General features: G+C 45.7%; 1 protein-coding gene across 1 annotated transcript in view; it reads right to left on the bottom strand.

Moving 5' to 3' along the window:
- Nucleotides 1-16,242, bottom strand: part of NES (nestin) — a 32,033-nt gene extending 15,791 nt beyond the window's left edge. The window contains exons 1-2 of the mRNA XM_066609087.1: nt 15,360-16,242; nt 9,890-10,014 (exon numbers count right to left, since the gene is read on the bottom strand). Coding sequence (XP_066465184.1) covers nt 9,890-10,014; nt 15,360-16,172 — 938 coding nt within the window. The 5' untranslated portion in view covers nt 16,173-16,242. The remainder of the gene's footprint in view (nt 1-9,889; nt 10,015-15,359) is intronic.
- Nucleotides 16,243-19,541: the final 3,299 nt, after the last annotated feature.

Consider the following 19,541-nt stretch of genomic DNA (forward strand, 5'->3'; position numbering starts at 1 on the left):
TAGATTACAGACACCATTACCCTTATATAGACCATCAGCAGGATCAGAAATAGAAATGCCCTTTTTACCACCGGTCACATTAAAATTGGAAAAAAACCTTCTGGAAATGTGTGTTTTTGAATCCATGTCTCATATAAATGTATTTCTTGCAGTCCATTTCAGTCCATTTTTAACCCTTTAGTGACATTAATCATTTTTGCCTTAAGAGCCAGGAAATCATTTCCCCTTTTTTCTGTTCCAGCAGTCATCACTTTCATTTTTTGGTCAGTGTAGCTTTATGACATCTTGTATTTTGGGGAACGAGTTCAATTTTTTTCAGGAACCGATATCTGATATATATAACTCTGATCTGCAATTTTGCAACTTTTGTCTGTTGTTTTTAAATTACTTTCCTGACAATCTTGGTGATTTTACGGAAAAAATGGCGAGCGCTTTCATCAGCATATTAAAGTGATTTCAAGGGGAGCCAAGTGGTAAATGTTGGGTGTGTTTGCATTTTCACACAAATGTTGTCATTAGAGATGAGCGAGCATTGTCCGTAGCGAGTACCTGCCCGCTCGGAAGAAAAGATTCGGGTGCCGGCAGGGGGCAGGGAGCAGTAGGGGAGAGTGGGGGGGGGGGGACGGAGGGGAGATCTCTCTCTCCCCTCCCCCGCTCTCTCCTGCTCACACCCGCAACTCACCGCTCCCTGCGCCGGCAGCCGAATCTTTTCTTCCGAGCGGGCAGGTATTCGCTAAGGACAATGTCATATAGTTGTCATATATGAATGGCATTAAAAAATTAAATTTTTTGTAATTTTCACATTTTCGTGATTTGTGAAAAAACCTGATGTGAGACGGAATTTTAAAGGTCATTTTCGGAATCTGCGGAAAAAATCCATACACCTCTTCATTTCAAAACAGCAAAACCTTGCATATCTGTGTAATCTATTCAATACCTTGTATTATGTGTTTTGCTGCGGGGCGATGGGAAACGGCTATTTCAAATGTGTGATTTTGGGATATAATGTATTCTTACAGCGTTCATTGTGTGGTATACATATTATGTTAACTTTATTCGGGGGGTCATGCTTTATGAGGGTTTTCTGTCTGAGGGAAACTAGATTTATTTGTATCATTTGGACGTTATATGAATTTTTAATTATGTTATATTCCTGTTTTAGAGAAGTGAGAGGATAGAGAAAAACTGAAAATGGCTACTTTTGGCATTTTTGCACTTTTTTTGTCCAATTTTACAGAATTCACAGTGCTGGATAAATAGTTTAATGTTTTGTAGTACGGATTGTTACGGATGTGATGATACCAATTATGTGTCATTTATTTTGCTACATTTAAAAGCATTGTATAGGGGAAAAAAAAGTATTTCTGTAAAACCACTTTGATGCTGCAGTCCATAATGGCCACGGCATCTGTGGGGTTGAACAGGGAACAGCAGTGATTAGATGAGCAAGTACTTATCTTCTCACTCCTTTTCTGGGTAAAAAAAAGAACTCTCATATGTGACTATTGGAGAACAAATATGTTTTCAGATTGATAGGGTGCAGATAACATGAAGACTAGTCCATGTCACCCCTTTCCTGGGACAAGGGAATAGGCAGGAGAATCACAGATCTTTCTCTGCTCCCTGCCCTTTTCTGACCCCCACCCCCACATACACTCTGCACATAGATTGAAGTATTCCTGCTCCCACTTCAAACAGCTGGAGCTTCAGTTCTATCAGACAGGCTTTTAGTATAATTTTAAAGTCAGGTTTTCTCCAAAAGTTTGTCTGTAACCTTGATAGAACCGGAGCTACAGCCGTTTGAAGTAGATTGAGCTCCATTTGTCCGAAACTGTAACGTCCTTTTCCCGTTGAACCAACAGAGCTCATCCTAATCAGTAGGGAGTAGAGATGAGCGAACACCAAAATGTTCGGGTGTTCGTTATTCGTAACGAACTTCCCGTGATGCTCGAGGGTTCGTTTCGAACAACGAACCCCATTGAAGTCAATGGGCGACCAGAACATTTTTGTATTTCGCCGATGCTCGCTAAGGTTTTCATGTGTGAAAATCTGGGCAATTCAGGAAAGTGATGGGAATGACACAGTGACGGATAGGGCAGGCGAGGGGCTACATGTTGGGCTGCATCCTAAGTTCACAGGTCCCACTATTAAGCCACAATAGCGGCAAGAGTGGGCCCCCCCCCCTCCCAACAACTTTTACTTCTGAAAAGCCCTCATTAGCATGGCATACCTTTGCTAAGCACCACACTACCTCCAACAAAGCAGAATCACTGCCTGCATGACACTCCACTGCCACTTCTCCTGAGTTACATGCTGCCCAACCGCCCCCCCTCCCCCCCCACAGCGCACACCAAAGTGTCCCTGGGCAGCCTTCAGCTGCCCTCATGCCACACCACGCTCATGTCTATTTAGAATTGCGTCTGCCATGACGAGGGACCGCAGGCACACACTGCAGAGGTTGGCACGGCTAGGCAGCGACCCTCTTTAAAAGTGGCGGAGCGATAGCCCACAATGCTGTACAGAAGCAATGAGAAATAGAATCCTGTGCCACCGCCATCAGGAGCTGCACACGTGGGCATAGCAATGGGGAACCTATGTGCCACACACTATTCATTCTGTCAAGGTGTCTGCATGCCCCAGTCAGACCGGGCTTTTTAATTCATAGACACAGGCAGGTACAACTCCCTATTGTGAAGTCCCTGTCGACCCACAGCATGGGTGGCTCCCTGGAACCCACCGGCGGTACACAGAAATATCCCATTGCATTGCCCAACACAGCTGAGGTAGTAATGTTGTGCTTAACCCTTTCCAATCCAATTTGTATATGGTTTTCCTAGGGGGCTTACTCTTTTTCTGCCGTTATACAACGGCGTTATATGCTGGCTAAAGCCAGTACTGCATGAGGTGACACGTAGGATAGGCTCCGACAGCAGAGAGGCTGGCAATATACAGTAAGAGAACCCCGACGGACGTCTACCAACAACGGAGCTGTACAGCCTTAAACCCTAATGTCTTCACAGGTCACACAGTGGACTGGAAAGGGTTAATGCAGGTGGGTTTCGGCCCACACTGCATGCCCCAGTCAGACTGGGGTTCTTTACAAGTGGACACATGTAGGTTAAACTCCCTGTGGACCCACTGCCTAGGTGGGTGCCAGGAAGCCACCGGCGGTACATAGAAATATCCCATTGCATTGCCCAACACAGCTGAGGTAGTAATGTCGTGCGTAATACAGGTGGGCTTCGGCCCACACTGCATGGCCCAGTCAGACGGGTTCTTTAGAAGTGTACAGATGTATTAAAAACTCAGTGTGCACCTACAGCATGGGTGGCTCCCTGGAACCCACCGGCGGTACATAAAAATATCCCATTGCATTGCCCAACACAGCTGAGGTAACGTCAGCTGTAATGCAGGTGGGCTAAAAATTAATTTGATTACACTGTAGGCGAGGGCCCCCAAAAATTGCTGTATCAACAGTACTAATGTACATCCCAAAAATTGGCCATGGCCAGCCAAGAGGGCAGGTGAAACCCATTAATCGCTTTGGTTAATGTGGCTTAAGTGGTAACTAGGCCTGGAGGCAGCCCAGTGTAACGAAAAATTGGTTCAAGTGAAAGTTCCAATGCTTTTAAGCGCATTGAAACTTATAAAAATTGTTCTGAAAAATTATTTGAGTGAGCCTTGTGGCCCTAAGAAAAATTGCCCGTTCAGCGTGATTACGTGAGGTTTCAGGAGGAGGAGCAGGAGGAGGAGGAGGAGGAATATTAGACACAGATTGATGAAGCAGAAATGTCCCCGTTTTGGATGGTGAGAGAGAACGTAGCTTCCATCCGCGGGTGCAGCCTACGTATTGCTTAGGTATCGCTGCTGTCCGCTGGTGGAGAACAGAAGTCTGGGGAAATCCAGCCTTTGTTCATCTTGATGAGTGTTAGCCTGTCGGCACTGTCGGTTGACAAGCGGCTACGCTTATCTGTGATGATTCCCCCAGCCGCACTAAACACCCTCTCCGACAAGACGCTAGCCGCAGGACAAGCAAGCACCTCCAGGGCATACAGCGCTAGTTCAGGCCACATGTCCAGCTTCGACACCCAGTAGTTGTAGGGGGCAGAGGCGTCACCAAGGATGGTCGTGCGATCCGCTACGTACTCCCTCACCATCCTTTTACAGTGCTCCCGCCGACTCAGCCGTGACTGGGGAGCGGTGACACAGTCTTGGTGGGGAGCCATAAAGCTGGCCAGGCCCTTAAAGACTGTTGCACTGCCTGGGATGTACATGCTGCTCGATCTACGCACATCCCCTGCTACCTTGCCCTCGGTACTGCGCCTTCTGCCACTAGCGCTGTCGGCTGGGAATTTTACCATCAGCTTGTCCGCAAGGGTCCTGTGGTATAGCAACACTCTCGAACCCCTTTCCTCTTCGGGAATCAGAGTGGGCAGGTTCTCCTTATACCGTGGATCGAGCAGTGTGTACACCCAGTAATCCGTCGTGGCCAGAATGCGTGCAACGCGAGGGTCACGAGAAAGGCATCCTAACATGAAGTCAGCCATGTGTGCCAGGGTACCTGTACGCAACACATGGCTGTCTTCACTAGGAAGATCACTATCAGGATCCTCCTCCTCCTCCTCCTCCTCCTCAGGCCATACACGCTGAAAGGATGACAGGCAATCAGCCGGTGTACCGTCAGCAGCGGGCCAAGCTGTCTCTTCCCCCTCCTCCTCATCCTCCTCATGCTCCTCCTCCTCCTCCTGTACGCGCTGAGAAATAGACAGGAGGGTGCCCTGACTATCCAGCGGCATACTGTCTTCCCCCGCCCCCGTTTCCGAGCGCAAAGCAGCTGCCTTTATGGTTTGCAGGGAATTTCTCAAGATGCATAGCAGAGGAATGGTGACGCTAATGATTGTAGCATCGCCGCTCACCACCTGGGTAGACTCCTCAAAATTACCAAGGACATGGCAGATGTCTGCCAACCAGGCCCACTCTTCTGAAAGGAATTGAGGAGGCTGACTCCCACTGCGCCGCCCATGTTGGAGTTGGTATTCGACTATAGCTCTACGCTGTTCATAGAGCCTGGCCAACATGTGGAGCGTAGAGTTCCACCGTGTGGGCACGTCGCACAGCAGTCGGTGCACTGGCAGCTTAAAGTGATGTTGCAGGGTGCGCAGGGTGGCAGCGTCCGTGTGGGACTTGCGGAAATGTGCGCAGAGCCGGCGCGCCTTTACGAGCAGGTCTGACAAGCGTGGGTAGCTTTTCAGAAACCGCTGAACCACCAAATTAAAGACGTGGGCCAGGCATGGCACGTGCGTGAGGCTGCCGAGCTGCAGAGCCGCCACCAGGTTACGGCCGTTGTCACACACGACCATGCCCGGTTGGAGGCTCAGCGGCGAAAGCCAGCGGTCGGTCTGCTCTGTCAGACCCTGCAGCAGTTCGTGGGCCGTGTGCCTCTTATCGCCTAAGCTGAGTAGTTTCAGCACGGCCTGCTGACGCTTGCCCACCGCTGTGCTGCCACACCGCGCGACACCGACTGCTGGCGACATGCTGCTGCTAACACATCTTGATTGTGAGACAGAGGAGGAGGAGGAGGAGGAGGAGGGTGCTTTAGTGGAGGAAGCATACACCTCCGCAGATACCAGCACCGAGCTGGGGCCCGCAATTCTGGGGGTGGGTAGGACGTGAGCGGTCCCAGGCTCTGACTCTGTCCCAGCCTCCACTAAATTCACCCAATGTGCCGTCAGGGAGATGTAGTGGCCCTGCCCGCCTGTGCTTGTCCACGTGTCCGTAGTTAAGTGGACCGTGGCAGTAACCGCGTTGGTGAGGGCGCGCACAATGTTGCGGGAGACGTGGTCGTGCAGGGCTGGGACGGCACATCGGGAAAAGTAGTGGCGACTGGGAACTGAGTAGCGCGGGGCCGCCGCCTCCATGATACTTTTGAAGGACTCCGTTTCCACAACCCTATACGGCAGCATCTCAAGGCTGATGAATTTTGCGATGCGGACGGTTAACGTTTGAGCGTGCGGGTGCGTGGCGGCGTACTTGCGCTTGCGCTCGAACACTTGCGCAAGCGACGGCTGAACGGTGCGCTGAACTACACTGCTGGATGGGGCCGAGGACAGCGGAGATGAGGGTGTGGGTGCAGGCCATGAGGCGGTAGTGCCTGTGTCCTGAGAGGGGGGTTGCATCTCAGTGGCAGGTTGGGGCACAGGGGGAGAGGCAGGGGTGCAAACCGGAGGCGGTGAACGGCCTTTGTCCCACCTTGCGGGGTGCTTGGCCATCATATGTCTGCGCATGGTGGTGGTGGTGAGGCTGTTGGTGTTGGCTCCCCGGCTGAGCTTTGCGCGACAAAGGTTGCACACCACTGTTCGTCGGTCGTCAGGCGTCTCTGTGAAAAACTGCCAGACCTTAGAGCACCTCGGCCTCCGCAGGGTGGCATGGCGCGAGGGGGCGCTTTGGGAAACACTTGGTGGATTATTCGGTCTGGCCCTGCCTCTACCCCTGGCCACTGCACTGCCTCTTGCAACCTGCCCTGCTGATGCCCTTGACTCCCCCTCTGAAGACCTGTCCTCCTGAGTAAGCGTTGCACACCAGGTGGGGTCAGTCACCTCATCGTCCTGCTGCTCTTCCTCCGAATCCTCTGTGCGCTGCTCCCTGGGACTTACTGCCCTTACTACTACCTCACTGCAAGACAACTGTGTCTGATCGTCATCGTCCTCCTCACCCACAGAAAGTTGTTGAGACAGTTGGCGGAAGTCCCCAGCCTCTTCCCCCGGACCCCGGGAACTTTCGAATGGTTGGGCATCAGTGACGATAAACTCCTCTGGTGGGAGAGGAACCGCTGCTGCCCAATCTAAGCAGGGGCCCGAGAACAGTTCCTGGGAGTGCTCCCGCTCCTGAGCAGGTGTTATTGTAGTGGAGTGAGGAGGCTGGGAGGAAGGAGGAGCAGCAGACAGAGGATTCGGATTGGCAGCAGTGGACGGCGCAGAACTGCGGGTAGACGATAGGTTGCTCGAAGCACTTTCTGCCATCCAGGACAGGACCTGCTCACACTGCTCATTTTCTAATAACCGTCTCCCGCGTGGACCCATTAATTGGGCGATGAATGTGGGGACGCCAGAAACGTGCCTCTCTCCTAATCGCGCAGCAGTCGGCTGCGACACACCTGGATCAGGAGCTTGGCCTGTGCCCACACCCTGACTTGGCCCTCCGCGTCCTCGGCCGCGTCCACGTCCTCTAGGCCTACCCCTACCCCTCAGCATGCTGTATTACCAGTGATTTGATTTCACAGGCAGGAAATAAATTGGCGCAAGACTGCAGGCCAAATATAATTTTTGCCCTTTTTGGAAAACGAAAGGCCCCACTGTCTCTAGTGAATGAATTATCTAAGTTTAATAACTGTGCTGTGTCCCTGCTTATGTGTCACAGAACGTGAGGGTAGCAGAGTTATTATAACTCTGGCAGAGTAGGTATTTTTTTTCCCAATTAAGGAAAGCAAATGGCGAAGCCAGCAGTAAAGCGTAGCTGGGTGCGTATGATTTAGCACTGTTCTTCACGCAGCTCACACGTCTCCACCGCCCGTAAGGACGGACAGAGGCTGGACAAATAGATTTGTTTTCAGTTTTTTCCCACCAAAAGGCAGCACTGCGTATATTCAATGAACCTGAGAAGTTTAATAACTGTGCTGTGTCCCTGCTTATGTGTCACAGAACGTGAGGGTAGCAGAGTTATTATAACTCTTGGAGAGCAGGTATTTTTTTTCCCAATTAAGGAAAGCAAATGGCGAAGCCAGGAGTAAAGCGTAGCTGGCTGCGTATGATTTAGCAATGTTTTTCACGCAGCTCACACGTCTCCACAGGCGTAAGGACGGACAGAGGCTGGACAAATAGATTTGTTTTCAGTTTTTTCCCACCAACAGGCAGCACTGCGTATATTCAATGAACCTGAGAAGTTTAATAACTGTGCTGTGTCCCTGCTTATGTGTCACAGAACGTGAGGGTAGCAGAGTTATTATAACTCTTGGAGAGCAGGTATTTTTTTTCCCAATTAAGGAAAGCAAATGGCGAAGCCAGCAGTAAAGCGTAGCTGGCTGCGTATGATTTAGCAATGTTTTTCACGCAGCTCACACGTGTCCACCGCCCGTAAGGACGGACAGAGGCTGGACAAATAGATTTGTTTTCAGTTTTTTCCCACCAGCAGGCAGCACTGCGTATATTCTATGAATAATAACTGTGTTGTGGCCCTGCCTATACAATTCTTTCCCTGCAGTATCAATGGAGGGTGGAATGCTCTGCAGAGGCGATTTTGAGAAGCCCAAAAAAAATGCAGCACAGCCAACAGCAGCCTGGACAGTACTGCACACGGATAAATATGGCCCTAGAAAGGACCGTTGAGGTTCTTGAAGGCTACACTCACTCCTAACACTCTCCCTGCCTATGCAGCACTTCTGTCCCTAATGCCAGGTGCAACGGTCTGCAGAGGCGATTTTGAGAAGAAAAAAAAAATCCCACTGCTAACAGCAGCCAACACACAGCTATCAGTGGCCCTAATAAGGACCTTTGGGGGGTCTTGAAGCCTACACTAACTACCAATTCTTTCCCTACAGCAGCTCCGGTATAAACAGCACTGTCCCTCATCTAACTCACACGGCATCTGAGGCGAACCGCGGGAGGGGCCGACTTTTATATTAGGCGAACACCTGATCTCGCCAGCCACTCACAGCAGGGGGGTGGTATAGGGCTTAAACGTTGCAGGGGGAAGTTGTAATGCCTTCCCTGTCTTTCAATTGGCCAGAAAAGCGCGCTAACGTCTCAGGGAAGGAAGTGAAAGTAACCAGAACACCGCATGGTGTTCGTCACGAATAACGAACATCCCGAACACCCTAATATTCGCACGAATATCAAGCTCGGACGAACGCGTTCGCTCATCTCTAGTAGGGAGTTAAAACGCTCTTCTTGTTATTTGACTAAATTCTCTAAATGACGTATCCGTGACTCACGAGAGTCTTGTATAAGAGAAGACAGATCCTATAAACAGTCACTCTGTATTACCAGACACACTTAACATTCGTTCAGTCGAAAGTCATCTAACACAAGCAACATCGCTCTGACAATCTAAATGCTGCTGCCTATCTTAGTATTTTCACATCGGAGATTGTGAGTCATAACTAGAGATGAGCGAACGTACTCGGTAAGGCCGATTTCGCAATCGAGCACCGCAATTTTCGAGTACTTCACTACTCGGGTGAAAAGTACTCGGGGGCGCTGTGGGTGAGCGGGGGGTTGCAGAGGGGAGTTGGGGGGAGAGGGTGAGAGAGAGGGCTCCCACCTGTTCCGCGCTGCTACCCCCCGCTCCACCATGCCATGCCCCGCCCCACAGCGCCCTCGAGTACTTTTCACCCGAGTAGTGAAGTACTCGAAAATCGCGGTGCTCAATTGCGAAATCAGCCTTACCGAGAACCAAGTGTGCCAACTGAGACCAATGTTGTAGACACCCATCAGTTTCAATAGTTACCATCCATGTTATAATTGACAAAATTGAGGGATGCAACTGGACAGGGACACGGAGTACAAAGTGTGGGAGCAGTGGTCAGCGGTGCTGCCAAAGCACTGGAGATCCAGAGTGTTAGAGTCTGCAAGGAGCAGCATGGCTGTGAGAGGAACTCTCCAAGGAGCTGCGGATGTACTGGCTAAGTAAATGCTGAGATCCCGGTAGAGGAGTCATATGGAGTCCAGAGAGAGTGTGGGATTGAGAGTGACGAATCAAGACTAAGGAGCACATTGAGGAGTTTGTTGGAAACGAGCTGTAAGTGAGACGGCCTCAGTAAAACTGCTAGGTGTGCACACCATAGGGATTTAGTGATGGGTCTGTTGTACAGGAGGGTGCTAAAAGAGTTCATTACCTGTAAGTTGCCACCTCCAAGCAGAGAGACATTTTAAGGTTCATGAGCTGCTGCCTGTCTTCCAGCACTTGGGCGATCTGGACTCTCAGGTCTTGCTTCTCCTTTTCCAAACTTTCGATTTCAAGCTGAGAAATAGAAGAATATAAATTAGATCTGGATTCTCTAAACAAAATATGGTGCAGAAAAAGGCGTGGAGCTACCTAAGCGGAGGCCGGTGCAGGGAAGATGAGTTGTTGTTTGTCCTATTTGGGTATCTTAGTGTTGAAATGACGAGAGAGGTAAGTGTATGGAGTGCCGAGTGCAGCCAAGCCAAGAAACGGTCAACCCGTAGGTAGACCTATGAATGCACCAAATGGTTTAGACCAAAAGGCTGGGAGTCCACCGGCATCCAGCCGGCTACTGATGGCGTGTGTCACCAGCAATACTGAAGAAGAAGCATCGAAACACGTTTTTTAGCTGGCCTTATCAATAAAACTTGAAAAACTCTAATGATAAGACTTGTGTATGAGCATCCATCAAAGGGTCACATCTTACTCCCAGCATTTTGGTCTAGACCATTTCATCCCTAGACAAAATGACTGCCCCACTGCTGTTGCCTCTATCCGTCAACTAGGGTTATCACAACTTCCCTTTCTTGAAGGACACATTTCTAGCTTATGGTTTGGTTTAGCTATGACATCAAGTAAAGTGTTTACTGAAAGGCCACATCTCAAATGTACCTGTTCTTAAAGGAATTGTTCATTTTGGACACATCTGTCCCGTAGTGCTAGTAAACCCTTCATAAGTCCATATTGGGGGTGGGATGATGGGTATCACTCCTTTAGAAACCAGTGAGCTGTTTGTGGTAGTATACAATGACATAGCAAACCTTGGAAGGTGCCTGTTACAATCAATAGACATCCATGCTGTCCAATAGGGCATGGTTCTAAAATCTATGTAATAAAGGATGGGTAGGGGAGCTACTAGATTCTTAACTATATCTATTTCTAGGAAATTCTTGGTGACAACCAATATGGCAGCCAACAGTGGTGGTCACACATATTTCCCAAGCAGAACATCTGCGACCACTATGGTAACCTTTCTGTGACAGTCATTACTAGGCTAAAAAAACAAGGTCAGAACCAGTGTACATGTTCATAGTAATATTCTTTTATGCACCCGGTTTGTGACTATGCCAGAGGGTGGCACCACCATAGTGACAAGTGACCTATTGGAAGTGACCCAGCCACTTTTCATTATAGTGAATAAAAAGTGACTGTTCACACCCTCTTAGGCAGGTCAAACCTGCAAAGATCAGATGTTCATGTCTAATCAACATTTTATATTTATAGTGGAAACGCCCTTTAAGAGACCCTCCAATCACCCAGCTGAGAGCATTTGAGCCTTCTTGGTCAAGCTGCAGTTTAGGAAAGTTGGGCTTGGTGTTTCCTTTTTTCCAGGTGGAACGCTCATTTCTCTTCCTTATCTGTATCTGGTAACAGAGGCCCTTTAAGATCCATCAGACCACAGGGCCCTTTATGAGGAGCATGCAATACCTACCCTACGGGATCAGGAACATCTCCCAACATGCCCGTGTAATAAGGTTAAGTGGCCTAGATTAACTTAAAAGCCCTAAAAGAGCGAGCCATATGACAGGCCGATCCATAACACGGCACAATGAGACATCTGCTTCCTTCTACTACCGGAGGACATTAGTACATAACAGCAGACTGGTAATAAATAGACCTGACTAATGGTATCTATACTGCCATCTGATCTCATCTATCTATCTATCTATCTATCTATCTATCTATCTCATATCTATCTATCTATCTATCTATCTATCTATCTATCTATCTCATATCTATCTATCTATCTATCTATCTCATATCTATCTATCTATCTATCTATCTATCTATCTATCTATCTATCTATCTCCTATCTATCTATCTCATATCTATCTTATATCTATCTCATATCTATCATCTGTCTATTTATCTTATATCTATCTATCTTATAACTCTCTATCTATCTAATATCTATCTATATATCTCATATCTATCTTATATCTATCATCTATCTATCTCATATCTACCTATCTATGTTATATCTATCTATATATCGCATATCTATCTATCATCTATCTCATATCCATCTACATATCTATCTATCTCATGTCTATCTATCTTCTATCTATCAATCTATCTATCTCCTATCTATCTCATATCTATCTATCTATCTATCTCATATCTATCTATCTATCTATCTCATATCTATCTATCTCATATCTATCTATCTATCTATCTATCTATCTATCTATCTCATATCTATCTATCTCATGTCTATGATCTATCTATCTAGCTCATACATATCTATCTCATTTCTATCTATCATCTATCTAATTATCTCCTATCTATCTATCTCATATCTATCTATCTAATATCTAATATATTATTAAATATCTAATATCTATATATCGATCTATCTCATATCTACCTATCTATCTTATATCTATCTATATATCTCATATCTATCTCATATCCATCTACATGTCTATCTCATTATCTAGCTATCATCTATCTAATATCTATCTAATATCTATCTATCTCTTATCAATCTATCTATCTTTATCAATCTATCTCATATCTATCTAGCTCATTATCTAGCTATCATTTATCTCATATCTATCTATCATCTATCTATATCTCATATCTATATCTATCTATCTATCTCATATCTATCTATCTTATATTTATCTATCTCATATTTATCTATCTATCTCATATCTATCTACATATCTATCGCGTATCTATGTCATGTCTATCTATCTATCTCATAACTATCATCTATCTATCTCATAACTATCATCTATCTAGCACATATCTATCTATCTATCTATCTATCTATCTATCTATCTATCTATCTATCTATCTATCTATCTATCATACATTTCCATAGGCCAGCTCAGTAGCAGACCTTCCTTTGAGTGAATGGATTCCTCATACACATGTCCCTTACGGAGACAGTGAAGGGGCCGGGTCCATTCATGTAGTTGTCTCATTAATGACTCAGCTCCCTGGACAATTCCGGCTTCCTTTCCCAGACACATCTGCTCTTACTGTAACATATGGAAGTCATCGCAGAGCTGCATGGAGCAAGACAGTAGCAGTATTACATATTTAAAGGTAGTGTACACTGGGAACATGTACACCATCGTACCGTAGAATCAGATGACCCTCAGTCCTTATATCGTCCTATTCTGTCATATTGTCAAAAATGTATTCAGTTCTACATGCTTCTAGGAACACTGGGTGACAACCAATATGGCCGCAAGTTCAGCTTCCCCAGGGGTTGTCACCCAGTTTTACCGCCGCCATCAGACAACATATTTAGGGGTCAGGGGTCTGGGAAAGACGAGACCAACAGAAGTATACACAGTGTGTTGCTTTTTGTCATTAAGAGGGAGTTTTGATTTTTGGGAAACGCCCTTTAAGTTCTTAGAACATACAAGGGTTTAGTCCTAATTTGGAACTGTGATGCACCTTATAGATCCTCCATCTGAATTTTCTGTCTCATTTTAAAGCTGAAATTCTGTGCACAACAATACCCATAATGGCCACCTAAAGAGCAAACGAGTCCAAAATAAGTCAGCCCCGCCCCCTTGACCTCTGAAGAATATGGCTCCTCCTGTTACTTAGAAGTGAGGAGTCATGACTACTAAATACTGTACCATGTGACCCCTTTGGCTTGGAGGATTTACTGAGCCAAGGGACATATGTGGCAAGATTTTTCCCAGCCCAACTAGTACTTTGGAAGTAATTTGGTGTAAACAGTGCCCTCTAGTGGTGTGGTATTAGAGAACTTTTATGCACTAATATTCTTCTGACTCAGTCCACAGACCTTCGATCCATCATGTCGAGTCAGAACTTCCATTTGTTGTACATCATATTTCCTAGAAATCCTGCTCAAGGGTTCCAGGATATATAACGGGGCTCATGGCCGCCATGTGTGCCCTGACTTAGCAGTCTCAGATCTCACAGCTGGGAAGGATTACAGAACCGTGTTTGAACAGTGGACTGTGAATATGTGTAACCAAAGACGTCAAAATCCTGGATTTGCTTTGCTGAATCCGTAAAATATATTTCAAATTGACTGACAATCCCAAATCACTTCCGACTGACCAGCATGTCCCCTACACTGAGCTCATTAGGACAATCTTTGTGATGGAGGACACGCCTTTGAGCACTTTGTTCTCCATATTGACTCACATTCACTTTTTAGGTAGAGTGTTCTTGCTAATTTTTTTTATATTTTTGGATGAAATGTAGGTTTTTGTGTCTATTGTAAAAATGGTAAAAGTCGATTACAGATATAAAGAGTAAGCCAAATAAGGTATGAACCAGAAACCACATGGATGTAGGCATGACCCCATATACTTAGAACACATCATTACGGTTAGGAATAAGACACAGAGGAGACACCATTGAGCTAAATATTCCAGCAAAGTGTTCCATATTTCACCCTTAGAGGATCGGTCCAGGATTAGAAAAAAATGGCTGTTCCAGACACAACCCAAGGACAGGCGCGGTGCTGTTTTTGGAAGAAAGCAGCCATGTTTTTCTAACCCTACTTTGCCTATTTTGTGTCAATTACATGTGGAGCCAGAATGAGTGGTTGGGTGACTGGGCAATGCCCATAGTTTTGGTCGTCCAGAGGCCCCACCGCCTACTATAGGGCATTGTGGTGGTCTCCCGCTCCAAGCTGTCCACTTCATTTATTGCTATGGATATGGTCATTTGGTGGAGGTCACAGGTTGCGGTCCAGGGCATTCAACGCTGAATACAAAGTGGACCTACAATAGTTAACATGATTGGCTGTTCTTTGTTTTATGGTATTAATTTGGTTCCAGATGTTTAGAACGTTCTCTAAGCTGACGGGGAGAGGGCCGAGCATACCCCCTACTGTGTGTGAAATATATTTCCCCTCATGAGTTCAATGTGCGAGAGAACTGTTCATTTTCTATTCCGTAAGTATTAAAATATTTTTTTACCACGGGAAGTGGAACTGACATATTTTACATGCTTCGGATACATAGATCTATATATAGATCACCCTTGAGGCCCCAAGACAAAGATATCACTCAAGACGTGCCGACCCGACAAATGGCAGACGCTGACAATCAACCCATCAATGTCCGGACCTGATTGGGTCCTGGAGACACTTATAATGGGGCTTTGATTTAGGATCTGTGTGGTGATGTTATTTGTGCACTATATGGTGGTATTATTCTAAGGCTCTGTTCACATCTGCATCGGAGGCTCCGTTCGGGGCCTTCAGCGTAGGTGCACCCACCGTAGAGCCATCCAAAAACATTTCAGACATATTTGTAGTTTGTCTATATGTTATCCAATTTAGGATTAGTGGCCCTTTAATTACATGTATGTACATATCAGTAAAAATATGTGTACATGGTTAGGAATTGGGTACACACCTGTAGTCTATTTTCTTCATCTTGTTGTTCCACCCACTGCTTGGCCAGAAGTTCCTCCAGCATCTCCTTCCTGCCCTTAAGACTCTGCAACTCTCTGTCTAGATTCTGCAGTAGCAGTTGGCTTTGTTTGTTCTCATCCAGGACCTTCTTCAAGTTATCTTTGGCTTGGGACAGGTTTGTCTCCAGAACTGACACTTCGTTCTTGTACTCCTCTACAGCTCCCTGCCATATCTGGGACAGCTTATTTGCATAGTCTTCCACGTTGACTGGTTTAAAGTTTGTGGGAGCAATTTTGACATTTTCTAGTCTTTGGGAGTAACTGGAGATCTCCTCTTCCATCAGAGCCTTGTCTTCTTCATGAGTCTTGAGGATATCCTCCACCTCTTGCTCCAGTTGAATAAGTCTTTCCTTCAACCATATCTGGGCTCTATTTTCTTCTTCCAGTAATCTTTTGCTGTCTGACAATTCTTTCTTCACATCTTCTTGGGCTTGTTTCTCTTGGAGGCAGAGTTCTTTCACATATTCTATCTCCTGAAAGATGGAGTCTCTATCTGTTTCCACCTGGACCATCTCCTGAAGTCCATCATCTAAGGCGTCCCTCAGTTTCATAATTTCATCATGGTAATTCCTTACCAAAGACTTTTTGGACCTGGTGCCTTTGAGTTGATGGATTTCTGCTCTGAGGAGCTCATTTTCTTCTTCTAGGACTTTGACCCGGGAGAGGTAAGCCTCAAGACGTTTGTTGAGGCTCCACATTTCTGCAGACTCTTCGCCAAGGGATATGGATGCCGGATAGGTCTCCATTCTGCTCATTGATATGCTGCAAGTCCTCGTGAAGGATACTTCTGTACCAGCCTGTGGGAGTGTGATGCCGGATACTCAGCGAGTGAGAGAATGGCTCAGGAGGAGTAGACCCAAAGCTATTCATACATTGCATCTGGCCGGGGAGGGGAGGGTCCCATTATAAGGCTGTGATTAACCCTTCAGAGGAAGTCGGGCTCCATCCCATGACAGTGTCAGTTTATAAAGACTTCTGTCATAATGTATACACTATCATGAATACATTCTTCACAGATTCCTAGAAAGTCACTTCCTTCCTAGCACAATACCTCGTGTTTTTCTTCTGACAGTTCGTATCCCTATAAGCCGATGAGTCATTTTCCATTTCACATTTCTTTCTAGAACATCAATATTTTATGATATTTCAAAACCAAATTCTTTGAAAATCAAGAAATTTCCAAAAAAGAATAGCACCTTCCATCATCATCGTCATCCTCCATAAACTTCTTGCATATCTCTGGTTCTTATCTATATATGTCTTTGTGGGAAAGCTGGTTGACAACTATTATGGTCAGCATTACTAGTTTAACTCCCACAAAGGTTGGCACTCAGCTTTCCCGGAGTCCTGAAAGGCACATCTACGTTGAGAAGAGACTTGAAGACTGATCAATAGCAAATAGTGAGAACGAGAATTAAGGCTGCCTGTCCACAGGCGGGTTTGAATTGCGTTCTCCGCGGCGGCTGCGGGGAATGCAGTGTTACTATGGAGAGTGCAGCCCCCCCTGTCCATTAGCGGAGAATTATTGTGATTCTTCGCTCGCAGCCGGCAAAGCTGCGATTTGCAGCGATTCTCCGCTTTCAGCCTATCTGTCAGATAGACTGACAGCGGAGATCCATCTGCCGGCTCCTGCTCCCGAGCGGCGGCTCCCGCAGCAGATCTCCGCAACGCCCATGGACAGGCAGTCTTAGAAGGACAACTCCTACCTGAAGGCTCTATATACGCAGGCGAGTGCGATATCAGTCTGAGAAACCCACAACTTTGCTTGCGAGTGCGATGGGTGTTGTGAAAGAGATACATAGTTGAACATGCAATTTACATGAAAATTCAAAAATCGCATCCCACTCGCATGCACATGTGATGTTTTAACTCGCCCATAGGTTATAATGGGTACGTTTTTTTTGCGGAATCGAATAAAAGAAATGCATGCTACGATTTCTCTGTCACGCAGATTCGCTGTAAGAGAGAAGTCGCATGTGTTAATACACCCACTGCAAATAATGGCTTATATTTGTGTGACAGTTCTGTGTGTTTCGCAACGCACAAAACGTGTACGAGAATACAGACTGCGTAAATTTGGCCAAAGGCTACATTCACGCGTGAAAGCATGATATCTTGTTTGCGCACACACGTTTTTCGTGGCGATGCAAAAAAATATCGCCCATGTAAATACACCCATTGCAAATGTGCTATTACAACACGCGGGTTCTGTACTTCTTGCACGTTTTTAGCACTTGCGCAAATACGGCCTTATTGTTATGGCCAACGTATTGGTAGTCAACTAGTTTTTCCAAAAGTTGCTTTAAAGGGGCTTTCCAGGTACTGGCCACTGTCAGAGCCTGGATACACCGGGGTCAGAGCGAAAGCCGCAGCTCTGACCCCCGTCTAGCGGCTGGCGCTCATATCTGCAAGCGCAGCTCTCATTGACATCAATAGGACCCCAGCCTGCAACTACAAGCGCCGACCACTACACAGAGGTCAGAGCTGTGGTTTTCGCTCCGACCGCGGTATATCCTGGCACTGACAGTGGGCACTGCCTGGAAAACCCTTTTAAGGTAAAATATAGCTAAGCAAAATTTTTACGGGCCAGGACAATAAATGAGGACTTTTTTCATAAATATATGGTAAACATAAGATTTTTCTTGAATTATACCAATACTGCGCGCACCAAAAAAATAATGATGTCTCTTCCACCAAACTGAAATTATCTCTACAAAATCCTTGAAAGGAGTGTGTATGTTGTGCCTCCTAGTGGTGTAGTGACAGTACTGCAAGCTATGGCTTCAAAACGTTTGAGGAAAATATTGGGTTACCCGTGGTCATAAGATAAGCTAATTATTGGATTCCTCTAGAAACCGGAAGGTTCAAATCCATCAATGTTTATTTAGTAGAGAGAGGGATAAGCAGCTGCCAGACACCTTGGGTGGCGCTTCTCTCCATAGGATCAAGTGGTTAAGCAGGTTAGAGTCAAAACTTTCTGCTCCTTTTTTGACCTTGTTGCAGCACCAAATTTCATGTTTGTTATGTTTAAAGTGGTTTTGTGGGACTAATCAAATCTGTAGTGGGGCCAGATGTCTGATCTTTGAGAAGCTCCTTATTAACCCCTTAGTGACCAAGCCTGTTTGCGCCTTAATGACCAAACCAAATTTTGGAAATTTGACATGTGTCACTTTCACATAGAATAACTCCGTAAAGGTTTTGCATATCCCAGTGATTCTGACATTGTTTTTTCGTCACACGTTGTACTTCATTTAGGTGGTGGAAATAGACCAATAGAAGTTGTGTATATTTATTAAAAGTGCCAATATTCGGAAAATTTTGATAAAATTGTCATTTTTTCCACATTTTCAATTACAATATCTCAAACATGTGCAAACGTACTGTACACATTTTTGATAAGATATATATTTCCATCTGTTTACTTTATTCTGGATGCTTTTTTTTAACCATTTAGGAGACGTAGAAATTTAACATTGATTATCAACATTTTGAGGAACATTTTGTTTTCCACACCAAGCCAATATTGCCAAGGCTGATTGGTGTCAGAATGATAGATACCCCCACAAATGACCCCATTTTAAAAACTGCACCCCTTAATGTATTCACTGAGGGGGGTCAGGAGTATTTTGACCCCACAGTTTATTTTCAGGAGTTAATGAAATTTAGAGGAGAAAAAAATACATTTTCATTTTTTTGCAGATATGTCATTTTAAAGCAGGTTTTCTTTCCATAGTGCACATGAAAATGAGGATTTACACCCCAAAATGGATAGCCGTGTTTGTCTTGTGTTCAGAAACATACCCATTGTGGCTCTAATATTATGTTTGTATGTATAACGGGGCCCAAACCGAAAGGAGCAGCCGGTGGCTTTCAGAACAGACATTTTGCTTGAAGGTGATTTAGGCCCCATTACCCACTTGTAGAGCCCTTGAGTGGCCAAAACGATGGAGAACCCCCACAAATGACCCCATTGTGAAAACTAGACCCCTTAACGAATTCATCTAGGGGTGTACTGTGTATTTGGACCCCACAGTTTTTGAATGAATCTAAGCAAAGCAGAAGGAAATAATTATGATTTTCATTGTTTTGGCAGTTGTGTTATTTTAAAAACTGTTTATTTTTTT

Source organism: Eleutherodactylus coqui, chromosome 6 (genome assembly GCF_035609145.1).
Source record: "Eleutherodactylus coqui strain aEleCoq1 chromosome 6, aEleCoq1.hap1, whole genome shotgun sequence".
Classification (NCBI taxonomy): Eukaryota; Metazoa; Chordata; class Amphibia; order Anura; family Eleutherodactylidae; genus Eleutherodactylus; species Eleutherodactylus coqui.